General features: G+C 40.1%; 1 protein-coding gene across 7 annotated transcripts in view; it reads right to left on the bottom strand.

The window, feature by feature from the left end:
• Positions 1–277: 277 nt before the first annotated feature.
• IL1RAPL2 (interleukin 1 receptor accessory protein like 2) overlaps positions 278–21599 on the bottom strand; it is a 362583-nt gene continuing 341261 nt past the window's right edge. For all 7 annotated transcript variants that reach the window (XM_033072583.2, XM_033072578.2, XM_033072581.2 and 4 more), the window contains 4 exons: positions 20281–20426; positions 15001–15144; positions 10869–11039; positions 278–2564 (listed from right to left, as the gene is read on the bottom strand). In XM_033072583.2, the coding sequence (XP_032928474.1) occupies positions 1870–2564; positions 10869–11039; positions 15001–15144; positions 20281–20426 (1156 nt within the window). In that variant the 3' untranslated portion in view covers positions 278–1869. The remainder of the gene's footprint in view (positions 2565–10868; positions 11040–15000; positions 15145–20280; positions 20427–21599) is intronic.

Raw genomic sequence — 21599 nt, 5'->3', positions numbered from 1 at the left:
AGTATTATTTAGAACCCAATGAAAAATCTTACAGACAATGACTGGTGAAGGAGGGCACAGAATAAAGAACTGGGGAAAGAAGCAATGGAAAAATACTGACCTCTATGAATTATTGCACATTTGAGATAATTTTCATGGCCTTCAGGCCAATTCTGGATACTTTTAAGTCTTAGGTCAGTGTTTGTTTCCATTTGACTGTAGGGTACAATTTAGGAACCACAGCAAAATGTCAAGGATTTACTGAACTTGTTTGCTGATGAAACCACAGGCAGCTGAGTGCAGAGTGCTAACTTTTATTCATGCAATCAAAGAGAACAATGCTAAAGACATACTGAAGCACAGGCAAGGTTGCCTGCCTTAAAAGTATTTTTGGGAACTTGCAGATCTTACTGAGACAGAACTCTCATATCTGCTGTGTTTTCATTAGAGCCATGCCAAAACCTGCAAAATGGCTTTTGCCTTCATTATTTAGAGCTTTTCCCTTTATTATTGTTGTCTCCATAGCCTGACTCTGCAACCCTTACCCAGCTGAGTGTGGAAATCTCCATGAAACACACTGGTACTCACTGAGCATCAACACCTGGTGCTGAGCACCTGTGTAACAATTCTCACCCACCAGCAGCAGGAATGCCATTCATGAGAGCTAAATGACAGGATCCTGTTTGACTGATGGGATCACTCACACAAGTGTGAAATGCAAACCCTGCCAGTTGCTTAAAAATATAATTTTCACTAGTTGCAGACAGCAGAAATATTCCTGCTTCTGCCATATTTAAAAGGTACATAAATTGGCAGGTAGATAAATGAGAGAAAACTGTTTCAGGTGATTATCACTGCAACAGATGTCAGACTTACTAGTAAACCTGAATAATTAATAATTTAGCACTTTATCTCTGAATATTGCTGTAGTACTTCTTTTCTATTGCTGATGTTCTCACAAAAAAAGGTTAATTTCAAATTGTAACTACTGGTTTTGGAAAAAAAATCCTACATAAAATTACTTTTCTACAAATCTTAGATCTTAAGAAATTTTAGATTAATGAATTGGCCAATAAACAGCTAAATTTATACTTAAACTGTTAGGAAAAAGTCATTAAAAATCTGCAAAAAATTGTGAAATAATCTACAGCTGACAGAAAAATTGTTTAAAATCCTCCTAAATATCTTCCCATATTCTAGTAAGTTGTTAATAAAACCACATCGCTAAAAGTTGACTAGGAATACAACATGCCTCAATAATGAAATGAAAAAATGCTGATGAGAGCAGGTGATTAATTTTGTAATAACTGTTACTATGCACTTTATTGATAAAGCTTTTCTGCATTGTTTCAGCTGGGCATCTTCTAAGAAGTATTTGCAAGGCATGGTTACCAGGAAGGTTTCCTTCTCCTTCCTTTTCAAGATGATTTACCCCTTGTGGTCTGTGCAGGAGATAATAATTTTTGTAGCATGATTAGAATTTCAAACTGTACTGTAGTCTATATGAAAAACCCAACAACTTCTGTGTATTCCAAACACTGTTACTGAAATATGTATGGATTTTGGAGATCGTACACAGTGACCTTTGATCCATCCCAGATTGTAAACCTACTGTGAAGTGGCGGGATGCGCTTTTTTGTCCCCTCTCCTTCTTTTTAAAGAAGCAATAAAACTGTACCTTAAAAGACAGGAAGGACATTACTGAGTTACAAAAGAATGCCCCCCTTCGTCAATAATTTGTAAATGTAAACAAAAAAGTTCAAGTAGAAAAGCAAACAAGTGTGCTGCTGCTTTGAATGGGTTTTCTCAGCCCATGTGGGTAGGGCAAAGTTCTTTACAGACGTCTCTTCATGGTGGCCATGAAGCATCTCTAAAGAGCCCTGATGCTCACTACCAGATATCACTGGTGAAGCTGAGCTCGTTGGCCGATAAAGGTAGCAAGGGGTTGTTCCTGTGGAACTCCTGGGGGTCCTTGGCGTTGTTGAGAGGTAGCTGTCCGTTGAGGAGGGTCAGGGGGATGTTACAGTACGTGTGGTGGTTGCTGACGGAGGCCATGGGCAGCGTGGCCGCGGACACGTCGTACTCGTAGCCTCGGCAGTAGTGCCGCATGTGCACAGAGTCTGCCTGCTGGAAAGCGCCCAGATCCGCGCGCGACTCCACCAGCGTGGCAGAAGTGCCTGTGACAGCCAGAGAGGGCACAGTCTGCAGGTCTCCAAAGAGGCCCTGCTCCGCAGAATCCAGCACCTGATGCCGAGACACCACCTCCTTTTTCTTCCCCGGCATTTCAAAGACTAGGCGCTTCCAAAACTTAGAATTCAGTTTGCTGCTTTTTGGTCCTTTCCACTTGACCACTGAGAGAAGTTTGATGGTGTGCTTTAATGATTCCACTTCATGATAATTCACCTTCCCTTTTAATTCAGTACACTCAATCAAAATAACTTTGATTTCTCCACTGACTAGCATGTTATGGAGTCTGTTTTCCATCTCAAAAATACTCCATCCTCTCCTGAGAACATAGTCTGGAGTTAACACGATAATGAGTCTTCTGCTTTGCTCAACACATCTTGTGAGATCTTCAATGTAGGCTACAAATTATAGAAAGAGAGAAAGAGTAAAGAATAAAGAAGTCTATAGTATTAAAACAACAGCTTGCAAACAAGTATAACAAACCCCTGATTTTACTGATCCACACCATTTAAAACAATGGGCATTTCAATATACTCCAACAAAAATAGGATTGTGTATCACAAAATATTTCTATTTATGGAGTACACATAAAAAACTCCTTAACACCCTCCATCCTTTGCTATCTTTCCCTGTTCATTGCAGCAGAATGACATTTACATAACACCCTTGCTGTGTATGTGCACTTAGTGAATAAAACACACAGTTCACTTAGTGAAAAAATGTGGGTCAAGATCAATGTAATGTTTGTGTAAATTCTAACATTAACATTGGTTATGATTAACACTGTGCTGAGGGAAGCACACTCTGGGAAGTGCTTCCCGTGTTCCAGATGCAAAGACATGAGAGTGCTGCAGGGTGGATGAACCGTAACTCGCAAAAGCTCAAAAGAAATGAATCCCATCACATGCAGAACTTGTGCTATTGCATAGAAGCATCATGGTAGCTTTTTCTTCTTTATCTTTGACCACAAAAGCATAAGAATATTCTTTGTGGCCCAGTGGTCTGTTTTAATATCACAAACCTGTGCTTCTATGTACCCCAAGGTATTAACAGAGACTTCACAAGTGACAGAACAAATGGAAAATTTAAACATATTCAAAGTATTTATTGTTGAGACATCAGTGACAAAGAAAAGAGTAGAATTCTTTTATTCATGCATGCCAAGTAGTTGCAAACGATCAGTGTAAGCAGAACTGCCAGCCCATCAGCAGCTCCATGACACCAGTTTATTGAACTTCAAAACACTTGTGAAGTTGGACTTTGATCCCTGAGTTTCACTCCTCCCAGGGATGGTAGGGAAGAGAAGCCAAATACACTGGTCTGACATGGAACAGGATGGTAAAGAGATCTACTTACAGACCTGATCCAAAACCCATTCAAATGAACAGACTTCATTCAACAAACTTCCAATGGGTTTTGGGTCAAGACCAGAAAAATAAATCCCTTGAACAAACCACTAAGGGCAGAAAATGTTCATTGGTTGCACAGCATTACAACTGCAAGCTTTGAGACAGGATATCTTTGTGTTTTCAAACTAAATGAACCTCTTGACCATGCTACTGGGAATGTGCTGCCTAACAAGAGAGGAGAAGCACGTGTTAGAAATGAAGACTTGGACACAAGAGCTGCACAGAACAGATCTTTACTCAGCACAGGGCAGGACCTCTCTTACACATCTGCCCTCTAGCAGGAACAATAATTACAAATAACATCATTAATCAACATCTGTTACTGCAAGACTCATTTTATAGTCCCAGGCACCATACCACAGCATGCTTATTCACACCACTTCCAGTAAAGTAAATAGCTACAAAATAGGCCAACAGGAACATTCTAAAATAGCTTATTTTCATGAGACTGAAGGCATAGTTAGCATCAAATCTGCCTTTACCAATGTTTTATTTCACCACTTAGCAGCAAGAAGAATTTCTTTCACAAATGGAAAAAAGAGGCAATTGCAAACATCCCACAGACACACAAAAATTTAAGACATACACATACATTACAAATGTCTATGCAACAGTCCTGACTTTTAGTTAATGGTTTATGACTTTTTAATCATGCAGTATTTACAGTTTTTTTTTCCTCTTGAAATACTTTATGAGGAAAACCCCCCCATTGTTCTGCGTAAAATAGTTACTCATTAATGAAAAAAATTCAACATTAAAATCCATGGGAGAGGCAGTGGAGCGGGGAGAGAATCAGCAACAATGAGAAAATGATTGGCAGAACTGGTGAAACAAAACTTAAGGAAAGGTAGAAATGTTCAATACAATGGAAAGATATTATCCCAATGTATCAACAGCTCAGACTCTTCATTTTCTTCCTTTCTTTCTGCTCCCAAAAAGAAAGAATTTAGGTGGGAAGCTTCATCATTAGAGGTTGAATCTGCAAGATACAGTAAAACAACAAACTATCATGCATCTTTCCTGAGACATATTCATCCCTCCTCCAAACACCTCAGAACACTGCTATGCACAAGACAGTTCTCTGCAGGACACAGCACTGTGTCCAGGGTAGTGCTGAGCATGGCCATGCATATCCAAATGTATCCAATTGAGAAAAAACACGAAGCAGCAAAACAAACAAAAAAAATCACTCCACTTTCATCTCTTCAAATACTCAGCACCAACCACTTCAACAGCAACACCCCGGCAATAATCCATCATATCATTGCAATCAAAAAGTTGTCAGCCTTTGCCTTGGACAAACAGGATGGAAAGAAGATGGGAGAAATTCCCTATTTTCTTAGCTGGAATTTCTCCCTCTGTGTTTCTCACGTCTCTTTTGGATGCTCACCTTCCTTACTGGGTATTGACTCTGTCCTCAGCTGACTAATGAACATCCTCACAAACATGAGGTGATCTCTCACGTTCCACGTTTGGAGTTGGTCACTAGCAAACGTGGCCAATGAGCAGGGGAATTGCTAATGTACTTAGGATAAAGTGCACTGAGTTGTGAGAAATGGAACCCCAAATTTCCAGCCATCTGGTCCAGAAGTACTTAGTACTCCCAAAAACCCAGCTTGGGACTACTGCTGAAGGCAGGTGAAATTTTTCGGGAGCCTGTGGTTCCATTTGAGCACTCTACAACAGTCAGATTTGCACAACTTGAACATTTCTGTGAAGAAAAGCATGGGGAGACAGACTCCTCACTCTGGAAATTCCAGCTTTATTTTTCCTAGTGGTAGCAGTCTGACTGCATAAACCTCTGAGTTGCTAAATCATCCACTCTCCTTTACTTCAGAACTGGAGACTTCCCAAAATACTGCAGGTTCAGTTGTCGGTCTCAAGTGTTCAGTCCACTAGAAGGTACTGAATCCAAGCAATCTATATTGCAATGTGGGATGGAGAAAGGGTTGCTTTCACCTTTCAAGTGAGCTAAGAAATTATTGTCAGGAAATGGCTCTGTTTCATTTACAAGAAAAAAATTGAATATGGACTTCAGGAATAATGTCATCAACTAGTATCAACTGTAAAGTTTCAGAGCAACATATTTCCATCAGACAAATATAACTCCACTGTAACTTCATTTTTGTTGCAGGAGGTGTCAACTTCAATGACATTTCATTGTAAGGGGACAAGAAAAATTGCATTGACAAAGTCAGTATGAAATTATTCACTTTTAAGTCCCAGGGACTGTATTTTATCATAAATTAGAATGCAAAAATAAGATGTCAGTGTTAGATCAAACCCACTTTTTTACTGAAAAAACACATTTTAAATTTTGACCATTCCCTCCGCTTCTTGAAACATCATTTTGCAATATGGTACAAAGCTGCTCTCAAAATGTTAGCAACTCTCATATGTAAAAAAAATAATTACATTGTAATGGCTCTATCAGTAACTTACTTGCATCACATTCAATGCAATGCCCAAGAGGAATGGACAGTAAGAAGTGTTACACCCAAATCCAAACACTGTTTTAGTCTTGTCAGCAAATGGCAAGAAAATTTGTCCTGACAGCAAGAATGTGCTCACCAAACACCATCTACATGTAACGGTGGTGAACTGTAGTTTGAAGCACTGAAGAAGAGAATTTCACGAAATGCATCCTGTTGGCAATTAAATCATGTGTAACAGTCTATGGAATCCTTAATCAGCTACATTAACCACAGGCTGGAAGGAAACCTATATGCAAGAAACGAGGAGCAAGGAAATTAATGAACACTCTGGGCACAGAGTTGCTTATACAAAGAAATGACTGACTAACCAGATCAGATGATTTGCAGAAGGAGTTGAAGGAGAAGGAAAAAACACCAGAAATCATAAAATCCTACAGATATTTTTAGGAAACATGGTTTGCAGCACTCTGAGAAACAAGGAATATCTACCATCAAATCCATACTGGTTGGTTCCTGGCACTCTGAAAATAACCAGCCTTTCTGTGTTTGGCAGTGTGACCATCACTTGAGAAAGTTATTTATAGAAGAGTAATTCAGTCCTGGTTTCCTAGCTGAACAGTTCCCAAACCCTGAGTCTGATTACTTTATTATAACACCAATGATTTTGTGTCTTGCTTTTCCTATTTATTAAATATTTTGCATGTCTTAGCTTAGACCAGGACAGCTGAAACACAGAGCAGAGTAATGGCCCCTTCCCAGAGAGAGTCCCATCCCAGGATGAGCTGAGGGATAGCTGATGAGTTCAACATAAAGAAACAAATAATGCAGATTAGTGCACTGTAGGACAGGCAGCCCTTCTGCCTTTGTTCATTTATTTATCTTTCAGCTGAGTTCTGCGTGTTAGCCTGCTACCCTCACCCATGCTTGACATTAAAAGTAAGATTCATACAAAGCAGACAACCAGGGACTTCTGAAAGGAGTTTTTGGAGCTGGATACTGCATTCCTGTTCCAAAGAAATGGCATCCTATACTTAACTAAGGCTCCTTGGGAGCCCCAGACACTTGGTCAACTGGGTTTTCTTCATGCAGGAACTCAGGAAGCTGGAATTCACCACACAAAAACCACACAGATGAGCAGACAAAACTACAATGTGCCAGAACTACAATATTGACTGTCTGTGCTTTTTACCACATGCCTTAGACACTCTCCCCTTGTGCTGAGAACTTCTCATTTTTCAGGTAAACAATATTTTTATTCCATCACCATTATTCTTTTCACTGCCTGATCTTCATACCCTGGGCTGAGCTGGAGTGAATTGTTGGTGTTTTTTAATCCTGTCAGATCAAATGCACATATGGTTGAAGAACAAGTACATGATCTCTAATAGATATGTATTGCTATTATTTAAAATCTAACTTGACAATTTTTACCTCTTCACTTTCAGGTTTAAAGTACTTTGCAGAAACTGTGAGAAAAGTACCTTCCTCTGATGTAGTCCTGATTTTAGAAGAGTGAAGTGCTAATATATATTTTTCTCTGCAGACATCCTTGGCAAGACAAAAAATGGCTCATGTGAAAACATAACTTGTCTTGTTAACCCCCCCAACAACTATTCAATCTCCTCAGGTCTCCTAACACTGAATAAAAAAAAAAAATCACAGAACTTGAGAGTGTTTGTTGTGGGAAAGGGTTTGTTAAAAGAGCCCTGAAGATGAATAGGGTGAAAACCTGCTAAGGAATTCAGTAACAAGTGCAAATGCATCTCAGGGATCTCAGTCTCCTTATGCAGACTAACTTGTCCAATTACACCTAGTTACTGGACAGGGAGATGTGTGTGCTGTCAGCTTTGACAGAATGAAGAACATCATTCTGTTAAGACCAAAGAATATTCTTTAAGAAAGAATAGCTGCTTCATATTTCCTACAACATGCAGCTCAGTTCCTGGTTACAAACGGTCTGCATTGCCATGTCTCCCTGTTGGGTGCCAGTCTTGTCTCCCAGCCAGATGGCTGTGTTGGATTCTTCTCCATCCTGCAGTTTGTGGAGTTGAATCCATCCACACTGCTCTCAGGCAGCACCAAGAGTCATCACAAAGGTCCTTGCTGGCCACTGTGTGATGGGCATTGCTGAGGCCCTTGGCATCCTCCATGGTGGTTCTCCCTCCCACTAGGACAAATGTTCCACTGGGATAAAATCTGTATCCCAGCAGGGCTCAGAACCAACACCTGCTGCAAACATGACTCAGCCCCAAAGTGAACACTGATCTGGTTCCAATGGTGAAGAGGTGGCCTCAGTCCCCACAGCCAGCACAGCACCTGTGTCCTCCTGGGGACAGCAGCAGTCGCTGCAGGGACACCCCTGAATCAGAGCAGAGCTCGGATGTGCCCTGGGAGGAGGTGGCTGTGGGTGTGTGGCACATCTGGCTGTAATCTCTGCCTTGGCTGCACAGGGACACACAGAGCCCATCACCCAGAGGTTAGCCATGAGCCAAGCTGGACAAAAACACAACCAAACTTGCCCCTGAATTTTCCCAAGTCAGCTTTTTAGGTTGTTTGCAGAACCGCGCAAGAAAATTAATGAAATGCTATTTAACAAATCTAATTTTTGCCTGCTCTCAAATGCAGGGAGCAGCTGTAGGAGCTGCTGCATGCCAAGAAGGAAGCGAATGGTGCACACCCTCCCGTGGCAGCTCCCCACAACTGCAGGGACTGCAGGAAGCATCAGCTGGACACCAAGGCACGGAGCATAGAGAAGGACACACATCACAGCAGAGACTGGAAATGATCACACTGATGAAAGCAGTTTACACTGAAAGATGAGGGAGTGAAGCACATGTGAGGAGAGTTATTTCCTAAAATAAAATGATAGCTGTGATCAACCCCCCATTTTTCTACAGAAGTCTACTCTGGAGACTATCTATTTTGTCACATCTGCCACTTTTTGATACAGTCACTTTAAAATATGCTGTGTTTTCCTCTGAATTTTCTAGCAGGCCCATTCCACATCACACTGCCTTCACTAAGCCCTGCAAGTCCTTGTGAGAGTGGGGAGTGTTTGGCAGAACACAGCCACATTCCACTACTCCAGGGCACACAGAGAGCTCACAACTGCAGGAGGCTGAGTGTCCCCTCCTTCCCCACCCCTCACCCTCCATCTAGCCCCTCTTGAAATAAAGTGCTTTCCCCCATATCTTTTTCAAAGCTAAAGCATGCAAATCACACTCATTTCAGCTCCACATTTTATTCTGCCTTGTCATTATGTCTGATTAGGCGTTCTTGAAGCTCCATGTGTTAGAATCAGGCCTTTTCATAATACTGTAGAAGTGAGTTTGAGAGCAAAGAAGAAGGATTAAATCTGTGAATGTTCATAAATGAGAACTGACATTTTCAGGTACCCTACATTTTCAGGAGAGGTTTAATGAATACCCAAAGTGATGGCAAGTATTTGCTGAGTGCCTTGCTGACAAAAATAGAAAAATAAAATACCATGCTGGCTGGAACAACAATTGGAAAAAAGAATTCATTTCAGATTAATCTGTGCTTCAGTATAGTTATTATTGAAGGGTTAACTTTAAACTCTTTAGTTCACTTCCATAACTGCTATGTATAACTCTGCTATATTGTTGGATAGGAACAACTAGTTATCACAATTCTGCAGTTTTTACCAAAAGTATGTATTTTCTTTTAATAATATCTAAAAATTTTATATAATTTGCTTGTACTGTAAGAAATAAGAAAGCTATGAGCCAAGTCCCCTTTCTGGAATTTGTCACTACAGGAGAAAAAAATTACACCTTGCAGGAACAAAAAGAAAAAGTGAACTAGGAGCTGAAAATGCATGTAATAAATTCAAAGCCCCTGCACAGGCCTTTCATGATCTCTGGTGAGGCTCTGACTCCTCTTTCCCAGTGGTAAAGAGTTCAGAGCTCTGTTTCCATGCTCTCAAAGGTCAGAAAGAAACAGGCTCTGACTTGTGGGTCAGGCACTGGAGCTTGGCACAGTGAGGCAGCAGTTTCAAGTCTTTTGGCAGGCAGGTTGTAATGCAGCTATGCCCAAGCTATTCCATGTTTGGGGACATCTGCTCCACTACAGCCACTGCTTTGTTCTCTTGCTCATATTTCCTACACAGTAGCACATACAGAGAGAAGTTCATGTTCTCTTCTATTGTTTTTATGAAAGTGATTTGGAGATGGAATTTGTTGAAAAAAAAAAAAAAAAAAAAAGCTGATTTTTCACAAGATTAGTACACTTCAAATAAATGTGATATTACAGCAAACATAGTGTGCATTCAAAATTCATCAACACAATGGATATGGTTTGTGTTTTTGACTTGCTCAAAAACGAGTCTGGTAGAAGAAATGCAGTAACTACCACTAGGAAAGCATTGACCTCTGGTGGAGACATCCAAAGGTGCTGCTGAATCTTATGAGACTTCCAAGTTGAGAAAAAGCCCAAAAGACAATAGAAAAGATGACTTTTACTTGTAAAGCTGCTGTAGAGAAAACAACTAATCACTGGAAAAAACAATAGTCCCATTTTTAATCATGTAACAGATGATAAAATCTTTTAGGAAGTTCCCTGCTTAGTTACCTGTGTTTGATGCAGACATTTTGAACTTGATATTGCTTGCAGAGCTGCAGCCTTCCCTGTAGGAAGGTCCAGCTCCTGCCCCCACTGCAATCAATGATTTCAGCAGTACAGGAACAAGCTCTAACAGAGAACTCAAATTTGCAATGCTGAGGAAACTTTTCCAATCTTTGCAATCACTTCCCAAGGTTTTCCATACCTAGTATTTATCACACAGACCAGGCCTTTGTGACAGATCAGACAGAAAAACTGAAAGGTCAGAAATACTTACTTCCACTAGGGATCAGGTCCCTATCTGGAATGAAGAGTTTATATCCATAGTGCTTTTCTAGAACATCTGGCAGAATTTCAAGTGCAAACTGCTCCTCTTCATTATTATCACGATCTAAAGCATCAGGATCCACTTTGGTGTATGAAAGATAAGCATCATATTCTTTGTTGTCTGTAAGAAAACAAATATGTTCAGCCTGTTGTTTGCAAAAACACCACAAGGAATACAGGAAAGTAATGGAAATGTGTATTATTCCTTAAAAACATCAAGCACTGCCCAACAAAATGGGGACTTTTCACAGGAACATATAGTTTGACTTCCAGGCAGAAATCACATGGATCCTTTCAGTTTTCTTCTGCATGCTAAGCAGTAACTGCTCCATGTGGTCAGATATGTGTCACAGCTGAAAAGATCGTGGGCAAAAATTTCATACAAATACTAAAGTGGAAATTTTATTTTAAGCCTTTACATATTTGTTAATGCAATTCTTTCAACTTCTATTCCTAAAGAGTATGGTAAAGTTTTGAGCTTGGAAAGTTTTGAGCAAGGAAAATTTCCTTCCAGAAGAATTTGTGAGAAAAGACATGACTTAATTCAAATTATGACTATTCAGAAAACAATGCCAAATACAAACAGGTTCAAATAATATTTTTCAGAAAATCCCATAGTTTTAAAAATCAGTATCATAATTTTAGATCACAATCCATTTGATCCAGGAGATTTGAAATACTTGGAGATCACATCATAAGAGAGACAAATAACTCCCATAAAGGGCAAACGTGTGCCAGGAACAGAAGTGGTGCCACCACAGTGCTGGGGATCCATGCTGGGATCAGACTTAGTGACATTTCCTTTGCATTCCTCTGCAGTGGTGGAAAAACAGTATATTGAAAAAGTCAACCTCCAGCAATTTGGCCTCCAGGGAAGAGCACAGCTGCCATTATTTACAGAAAATGAAAAATCAAATAGTTAATGTTGTGAGAAGAAAACTGCATGAATGGAGGGTTTCTGAGTACCAATTATCTGTAAAGAATAGTGCACATGAAAGATAATTAAAGCAGTTAAAATTCCTCAAATACTCTGATAAAAAGAACAAATACCTAATCATAATAAAATATATCTCTTGATGACCTTGAACTGATGGTTACTTATAATTCCTGACACAAAGCCAGACCATGAGGGTCAGAGCTGTAGTCAAAGCATGTGAATAATTACATATTTGTAAAAGGCAATTTGCCTAGTGTCACCATGGCTGTAGGGAAGGATGGAAGATTTCCACCTGGCTTGCTGACATTCCTCTTGTTAAAAAAACGTTTCACTGTTTTGGTAAAATTAAAAAGGTTTCATAAAAAGACAATAGGAGATACAGATAAAACAAAGGGTTAAAATGGTTGGGTGCTTGGCAAGCTGCTTTAGGAATACTCTTTCAAGTACATTCTACAATGCATTAACTTGTTGCATATTCATAGTCCTTTATGTATAGTAAAAAATTTTTGGGAAGTGTTTAGCATGGTTACTCCTTGGGTTTGCTTTTTTAGAGCATGTGTGTTTCTTAGCTTGTGGTTTTAATTTTTTTTTTTATTATTTTTAATTTGGGTGGTGGTTTTGGCTTTTGCAGTTGGTGAGTGTTGGTAGTTGTGTCAGCTGCAGGGTCCCCATCACACGTTCATGGGCTGTTATCTTAACTAGGCGGGTAGTTCAAGCAGACTATTTAAAAAAAACTTATGTCTAGCTATTAGAAGAAAAGAAAAAAAACCTAAATTCACACAGAAAAGTTATTTTAGCATTATACATATAGCATTTATTTTAATAGTTGCGAAAAAACCAACAATATGTCATGCACTTATAACACTCTGAAGTCACCAGCCAGCTTTGGAAGCCTATCCAACACCTGCTGCCCTGTCCATGAGGAAACCTGCCAAAACCTTTAAGAGATGCCAGTGATCCTGGAGGCAGCACCCCTGCAAAGGTCTGAGAGTGTGTGAGGGTAGCAGAGCCCTGACAGGAGCTGCTGCTCCCTGAGCCCGCTGCCCTCCTGCCCTGCCCTGCCCAGCTGGCAGTGCCAGCAGCAATGCAGCCACAGGCAGCTCCTGGGAGCTCCTGCAGTGCTGTCACAGCTCCACAGCCTCAGCCTGCTCCCCCCAAGCTTTGTGTGCCAGGGCACAGGAGGAGCTGCCCAGACTTGCCCACTGCTGGCTCCGGGGCTCTGTGAGCAGCCACACTCTGGAGTTATTTCCTGAATGGATCCTTTAATCCTCAGTGTCATTTTCTCTAAAAGCAATGCTACACACAACACAGGAAGTGAGTGTGTCCAACATTGCTTATGTGGGATATTTTTAGAAATAGAAATAAAGAGGATCTGTTGAGTCCCAAATCTTCTTTTTTAAAGAAATACACTTTTAAGTGGGAAATGACCCTGTGATTGCATCCCTACAGCTGAGTGCTCATGGGAGCTCTGTATGCTCCCACTACTGCCTACATGAGAAGAAACAAACATCTCCAAATATGCTCTGACTTCTGTAACATTCTGCCTCCATCTTTCATCCTGCATGGTCAGAACAAGACACAAAGCTGTGAAAGGTCTACAATTATGCACTGGAAAAATAAAAGCTTGTTTCCAAAATTTATAGGCACAAAAAATCCCCTATGTACTCATGGGCCTTCCTATAAACAACCAGAAAATAATGTTGTTTCATAATTTAGAAAGCTGTTGAACCAAGGAAGCAGCAGCAGCTTCACACTGACAACACAGGATAAACAAATTGAAGCAGGTTGGAGGAAGTCACCACTTTTGGTTGGTGTGAAGCAGGGATATTATGCTGGTTTTATCCCAAAGTGCTTAAGGAAAAGTATTTCTCAAACCACATAATCTCACCCTTCCCTTTGTCCGAGGTACCAGTATAAATATTGTGCAATATTGCAGAGTATGGAAAAAAGCATAATTTTAGATTTTTTCCGAGTCATACATGAGGATTGAGAAGGAGCAAGTTTCCTAATGTGTATTCCTGCTATTTATCACAGAATCACAAAGTATTCTGAGCTGGAAGAAACCCACAAGGATCATCCTTTCTCTTTCTAAAAATCTCCTAGATGTCATTCCACCCATTCTCCAAAACTCCTATGGATTTCATGGTAGTGGAACCTTTTCACACCATACCTACCCATTGTGAAACAGAAACATTTATTACTGTGATAACAGAAGTGCCAATTGCAGAAAGCACCATGTCTATGCAACTGCACATTGTTTTGGCACTATGGAAAATGTGTTCCCTGCTCTCTTTTCAAATACATTAGAGTTTCTAGATGTAGCATTCCAGAGCCTGTGTGACTGCAGTGAGCTATGGCAAGCACTTGTACTTGAACACTGCACTTTCTTCTTTAGCAGATACTACTTAGATGCATATTAATAACATATTAATTATGAAAGAAGTGTTAAGAACACACTAATAGGATTTAAAGACTGAATTTAGTTTACAGGGCTTACTCCAGCTTCATAGGACAAGGAATGTTCTATATTCAGAAGAATTAAAGATTCAATTTAACAATACAAGTTTAGCTTTAGGCACCAAACAGAATATATGCTAGTGGGAGGGAAGGTGGGGGAAGAAAAATGGAAAACAGCTGAGTTTATTCCTAAAGATACTCCCCAGGCAAGCTGCACATTCCCACCAAGTTGTTTAGAGTGTCCCAATTAACTGAGGTAACCAGTTAGACTCAAAACAATCACCTCTCACTAGTCACAGGAGGTCCCTGGAAGCCTGGGGGCATTTCAATGAAAATGCTTCATGAAGAACACGTGGTGAAAGGCTGCTCAGGTACACAGTGTGGATCTCAGCAGGGACCCTGGGCACATGTGGCACTGAACACATGGATGTGAAGAGTTCACAGGGGACATGTGAGCCTCTGTAGCAGACTCATGAACAATTCTTCTGGCAGAGCCCAGTGACATATCTGTGAAAGACTCATTGATCTCAGGGGGCTTTGGCAGAAAGTCTTAGGGCTTTTACACTGTTGGGGCGCTTAGTAGCTTGAACCAGCATCAGGTATCTTTCAGGATTCATTTCAATCTTGCCACTTTGAGTCTCTGAAATATTTCCACTGCATATATTGAGTTTTCTGTAAAATTGCTTACCATCAGCTGCTTCATCTCCTCCAAAGTTCTGTCTGTAGAACAGCATTAACTCTATGTTGTAGCACTTATAGATGGTCACAAGCAAAATAAGCAGAAGAAGGATGGCTCCTAGTCCTCCAGCAAGCTCTATTTTGTAGATCAAATCTAAAATTAGCAAGGAAAGGGAAAAAGGGTTATGATCTTTCCAAGCTATATTTTCTCTAATCCACCATACAATTCCACATAAAACTGTGCAGCTTCCAATTATAACCACCATAACATTAAGAATGCCTAATAATTTTATCCATTGTCTCTTACTTAATTGTACTCATTTACTCCATCTACTGCCCATCTGAAATAACCATCTGCAATCCAGAATGCATTTGAGGCTATATGTGTAAATCTCCTACACATGAACTATGTAGTGATTTTATGCAGAGGAGTAACCAACTTTTAATGAGCTGGTGGAGTTTGAAAATTCTGCATTGGCAGAGTGCATCAAATGCTGTATGCAGTATGTGAGGACAGATTGGGCAGTATCTAGTTCCTCCCCCACCAAATTAGACACCTTTGGTTTTATATTTGTGAAGCCTGTGGACAAGCTGATGTGAGCTGCCAAGCCATGGCTTCAGCTGGATCACTGGAAAATGAGTTGAGCTTGCAGGAAGCCCAAGATAACACAAGAATCCAGGAGCACACATCAGGCTGCAAAGTGCCCCTTTGTCATTTTTGTAGATATACATATTTGTAGAGTTGACATTGTACTTTAATGGGACCTAGAGTTAGTTAAAATTTCCTACTCAGATGCTTTTATTAAGGAACATCACAAGAACTCAAAGAACTTCACAAATGCATCCAGACACAGTGATCTGTCTTTTCACAGCTGGAGAAACAGGCTTAGAAAAGAGAAGCAGCACGTTCAAGGTCATTCAGAAACCAGTGACAAAATGGGATAAAACCCCTTGGATACCAGTCCAGAGCTCCATCTGATGCAGGAGACTAACTTGAACAGCATTGCTCTTTATCCTGAAATGTCCTCTGAAAATAATATTGCTCCTAACACCACCTGGCATATTACTTAGCCATAAAAGACAGAGGATGACAATTTGACTCTCACAGCCTGTATTAGTTCAGATAAGACGTCATGAAGATATTTGCTGCTGTGACAAACACAGCGAGGAGTTGCCAAACTAATACAGGCAGGACAAAGTTTTTGTGATCTTTACGCTTCTAAAACTTAGGTCAGAAAAAATTACTCGTATGTCACTTGTGTCACTTTCAAGATAAAAAGCAAATTAGTTGCATATCTTTGCGGGTTATTCTTGCCTCGCCATGCCTTGTATTTCAATAATTAACATCAGATGTCAAGCTATTCCCAGTTTACAGTATCTCTGATGTCTGTCTGGCAAGAAGTCATGGACTAATAGATGGAAAAAGTCTATTATAATAGCTATTTAATCTCTCTGAGAATACAGGGAATTCATGGGACTTTTACTACACTGCATGATAAAGCTGCATGTGCTCTGGGGAATAAATCTAAGCAAATGGAGAGTAGAGTTGGTTAAAATCACTTTGGAGGGGATTTTTTTTTTTTTAAATTGTATTGAATCTTTTTTTGCTAGGAAATTTAGATGATGGCAAAGCTGCCAGCTTGGAAGGAAAGAAAATGCTGAGTCTTGCAGCCCTGACAGAAGCACAGAGTTGTGTACATTTCTGGTGGGGGGAATGGCAGGGTATTAAGCAAACCCACAAAATCCAGCTGAAAAGGCAAAATTGATCAGCTTTTGCATGTCCAGTATTTGTCCTTCTGCCCCATGAACTCGCCTAGAGGACAAATATAAGGAGGCAAAAAGCCAAAGCTTTTGAGCTCTCCTTATTTCTATTCCAAAGGGGAAGCAATGAGAAAAACCAAGGATGTTCAATTTTCTTGCCTCCTCTACTTAGTCTTGGCATCTGATTAATTCCTTCCTCCTCAAGTGGTCCTCACAGAGACAAATAAGGAAGCAGCATATCCAGCACTAGGAAAGAAGTTGAATCTGGTCTCTGTGCTATAAGAATGACTGAAAAATAGCTAATAATGCTGATAGTTTCTAATGTAAAATAATGTAGAAGGACCTTGCCACAATATATGACACATATTATGAGGATCATGGTCTTTAAAATAGCACAAGTCTCATAAATACCCAATAAATGAGAGACAACTCTGCTTTAGAAGTTCCTCATAATTTAGTGATGCATCAGTATCAAACCCGGCCCCTAAAATTAGTTCCTTGCATGTCTTGATTAAAGGCAGCCTCCCTGAAAAAAATCCTGAGGAAAAGTCATCATAATATTTACTTTTATCTCAATTCACTGCTTCTTGCCACTAAAAGCATGGTCTGACTTTATTCTGTGGTTTCTGACAAGTTATTTATCTTCCAGAACAGTTATATTATAGACTATGTAGACTTCAGTCACTGAAATGCTGGACTGCTTTCAAACCCTTTTGAAGGGAATCCTGAACTATTCCCACAACTAAGGGACAACTGGGTGTATATTGCATTTCCATGTTATTTGAGCACCAAATATGCTAGGACAGCACAGAGAAAAAAAAATAGAGAAAAGAAAAGCAACCCAAACCCAGGATTGTCCAGAACTTATTTCTGAACAGCTTGAAAGCAAGTAACAATGTGGTCTTGAATTAAGGCAGTAAAGAATGTGACAGCAGACAGCTGTGTTCAGGTCTTAGGAGCATGTCTGATTCTGCATTTGCATTGGTATCTTTGGTTCTTTTTCAGGTAAAAAGCCCTCAACAGTAAAAATAATCCTAAATGATGACACAATCCTAAATGCTCTGGGGCTACTGCTACACTGAAGCTGTGCAAACAGCACTCCTGTATTCTCCTGAAGCTTTGTACTACTAATACAGCAAAAGACTTTAATATATTAATATATTTAATATATTTTCCCTGAAACATTGGAACAACTAATTTTTCTTTTTTTTTTTTTTTCCCCAAGCAAATGATGTGCTAAAAATAACCATCTGATATCAAAACAAGAACTCTAGAAAATCTTATACAACATCTACAACTTAGATTTTGGGTTTATTCCTGCATTTCATCCAAACCAGAAAAAAACAGAACAGAGGGCAGATCTAGAGATAAAACAGAACTACAAGTGCTTCTTGTCAAACATGGATAATGCAGCTCTTAACAGGTAAGACTTTGGAGGGAGGGGGTTTTCTCTGAGAGATCTGTGAAGCAATACATTGCACTAGAAATCCCTTCTTTGACACCACAAAGGATGCTGGTCAAAAGCTTTCTGCAAGTTCTGCCCTAAATCTTGTCCCAGCTCACTAAATACAGTCGTTTTGCCTGACTCATGAATATCTACAGTAAAATCTAAGCTGGAGAAAGTTAGGATAAGAAGTAATTAAATCAAGTTGCAGAAAGGAAAAGTTTGGTCAAGTATTTGTGAGAACTTAATAAATAACAAACAGGACAATGGGACAGGCAGTCAAAGGACACAGTAAAATACAGTGGTTATTTTAAATGACACTTTAATAGCTTGAAAATCAACTACTGAGAGTGCCTGAGGGGAATATAAGTTTTCTACAGCCACAGTGCAGAGAGAAATGAAATAGTAGCTGCAAAGTGATCCTTTCCACCTCCAAATTCTGTATTCAGCAGTGCTTCTTCCATAATTCCAGAAGAGCTCTGAAATATCTGCATTCTTTTTTTTGTTATAAATAAACCTAGCTTGTTATTCCACTGTATGCACAGGGCAGAATATTTACCAGTGCCAACAGAGATATACTTACTTACTATCAGTTGTTTATTTATGAGGTTCAGTGGAAGGAAAGGTAGAATGCTTTTTGCCTTCTAGAGAGACTAATCCTTCACCAGGATGATCAGATCCCCTAATTAAAGTTGTGACAACCTGTCAGTTTAGATCATAGAACTGCAGAATTGTTTTGGTTGGAAAACACCTCCCAGATGATGGAGTCCAACCCTTAACCCAGCACTGCCAAGCCCACCACCAAACCATGTCCACACCTCCATGGCTTTCAAACCCCTTCAGGGATGGTGACTCCAGCATCCCTGGATCTTTGCCACCTGGCAGCTTTTCAGCCCCTCTGCCCCAGCCTGGAACTTGTTGTGACCCAAAAGCAGGACCAAGCACTTGGCCTTGTGGAAACTCATACAATTGACATGAGCCCATGGGTCCAGCTGCTCCAGATCCCTCTGCAGAGCCTTCCTGCTCTCCTAGATGGAAGTTTGTAGTATATAGTAGAAAGATCTGCTAGATCAACATTACTTTATTCCAACTTTGCTGCAGTAAAAGCACACAAATTGCCCTTTCAGGTTTACCTCATAAAAACAATTCTTTTCCTGTTTTGGTAAAATAATTTACATCCAAGAATGATGGCAGAGATCTGAACAATTTATCAAATCTTTAGTCAATCTCCTGTGCTGATATTCTGTGGTTTCACATAACAGCTTTGCCCCAAGGGTAGAACCTTCCTTTGCTTTCCCAAAAATTACTATCTTACAGCTTCTGCATTTCCTAATACATTGTTTGTCAGAGAGATCAGCAGCCAATTTAAATGTCAGCCTAATTATGAATAGGAGAGCTGATTGAACAAACAACAGAACTGCTATGAGATACTGTTACACTCCTTTGATAACGACTTTTTTAAACACAGAACACAGTAGCACTTAAAATTTGGCACAATCAATTCCAAATGGTTTCCCTTCTGCTATAGATGATTTGTGAGTAGTGGTGTTCCCCATTCAGAACCCATAAAGCAAGACAACCATGATGGGGTAACTCTCCATGTATTTGTAGCTCCCATTGCATGTTTTCATTCCTGATGCAGTTAGAAATCAAGATGCATGGAGACATGCATAAAGTTTTCAACTTAAAACACAATACCAGGAAATGGAGAAACATGAGTACATCTGACTTCACTGCCAGGGCACCTCTTCTAAGAAATGTATGTTATAACTGGCCTAGTCAGTCAATTCTGGGTCAAATTCAGAGGTTGTTTAGTCCAAAATATTTCTCCTGATTATTGGTGTCTTATGGTGACTGTATTCCAGACAAGTGCATCACCTGCAAGGCCAATTTGCTGGACACTGAAGAACAACCCACGACTTTTTTTCTCCCACAGATGGTGAACTGAAGCTGTACATAAACACACTTCAGCTCCAAGCAGGCACACACAAATGCAGCCTGGCTCAGAGAGGTCAGCAGGACCTCTGACTGATGTGCTGCTGCTGAGGCAGGTGGGATCACAGGTTACTAAAAAGGGTGAATTACCTTTTTTACGCAGAAGAACACTGGCATGTTTCCGTCCGTTTCTGTTCTCCACGTGACACGTGTAGTTAGCCAGGTCTGCCTCCTCTACAGCATCAAAGATCAATGTCAGCTCAACTTCTTTTTCTCCGAGATGTTCTCTGAGGAGTCTGAAAGGAAGGATACAGCTTTTGCTTTAACTGAATTAATACAGATGGCAGATTCCCAAAAGCACTATGATTTCTCAGCACAAGACCAATGTTCCTTGGCCTCCTTCACTCCTGGACAAAGACTTAAAAGGAGACTCATGTTGGCTGAAAGAGGCTTCACAGAGGCATTTTGCATGACCACCAGAAGATTTTTTCTCTTGTCATGTCTAGTGAGAAGCTGAACCAAGTGCAGAAAGAGTGGCCCTGAGCACAGTGGTTATATGTGGCTTCTTTACATTGGCTCCATCAGAATTAAGAGCTAAAAACAATGCTTCTTTTAAAAGAACTGACAAATATCCATTTTCCAGAAGCAGGATGTGCTACTAAGCCACCAGTGAACAAATTACAGGGCAATTTAAAGGCTGGGTATTGTGATACATTTTAATTCACTCTGGAAAATCAACCAAAAGAGCTGTGCTACTCTCTGAAATTTTCCTCTATTTTCTGGTGCTAGATCCTGACTTTTGAGGGGAGTAGTGTCAAGAACAAGGGCTCTCTGCTCCTTTGGGAGGAAAGAGGAGACGTGCTAAATCCCCACAAATGGAATAAAAGTTCTAGCAGACTTTCAGGCCAGAGGTACAGCCTTTTCATGTCATTGTTCTCACGTGCACATTAAAAAGAACGCAAAGTAAATGCAAGTTTTCTGCTGCTGACATCAAGTCTAAAAATACAATACCCTATTCTCTCAAAAGGCTTATCACTTGCTCAAGAAAATGTTGCTACTCCTTTGAACAGGGAAATGTAATGTCAAGTACAACCTGCCAGGTTAATTTGATCCTGTTTGTGGGGTGCCCTCCCAGCCACCAGTCAACTCACCACTGTACATGGACTTCAGTGAGTCTTTTCTATGAAAAGACAGTGTACAGCACTGTGAAGTAAAGGGTCACCAAAAAAGAAATTTTTTCTCCTGAGGCTGAAAGGAGGAAGGTGGACAGGAAGTGCTGAACCAGAGTGCTGCCTGCTCTGGATGGAAATGCTGCTGGAGGCATTCACATGTGTCAGTAATGGCAAACCCCAAGCTTCTCTATTATAAACCTAAGACATTTCAGGCACACATATTTCCTTATGTATGTGACTTCACATGACATTCATGGAACCTCAAACAAATTGAAAACAAATAAAAAAAATCAGTCA

This window comes from Catharus ustulatus, chromosome 14 (assembly GCF_009819885.2).
Source record: "Catharus ustulatus isolate bCatUst1 chromosome 14, bCatUst1.pri.v2, whole genome shotgun sequence".
NCBI lineage: Eukaryota > Metazoa > Chordata > Aves > Passeriformes > Turdidae > Catharus > Catharus ustulatus.
Note: the sequence above shows the minus strand (reverse complement) of the source record. Positions and strands in the feature narration are given on the sequence as shown.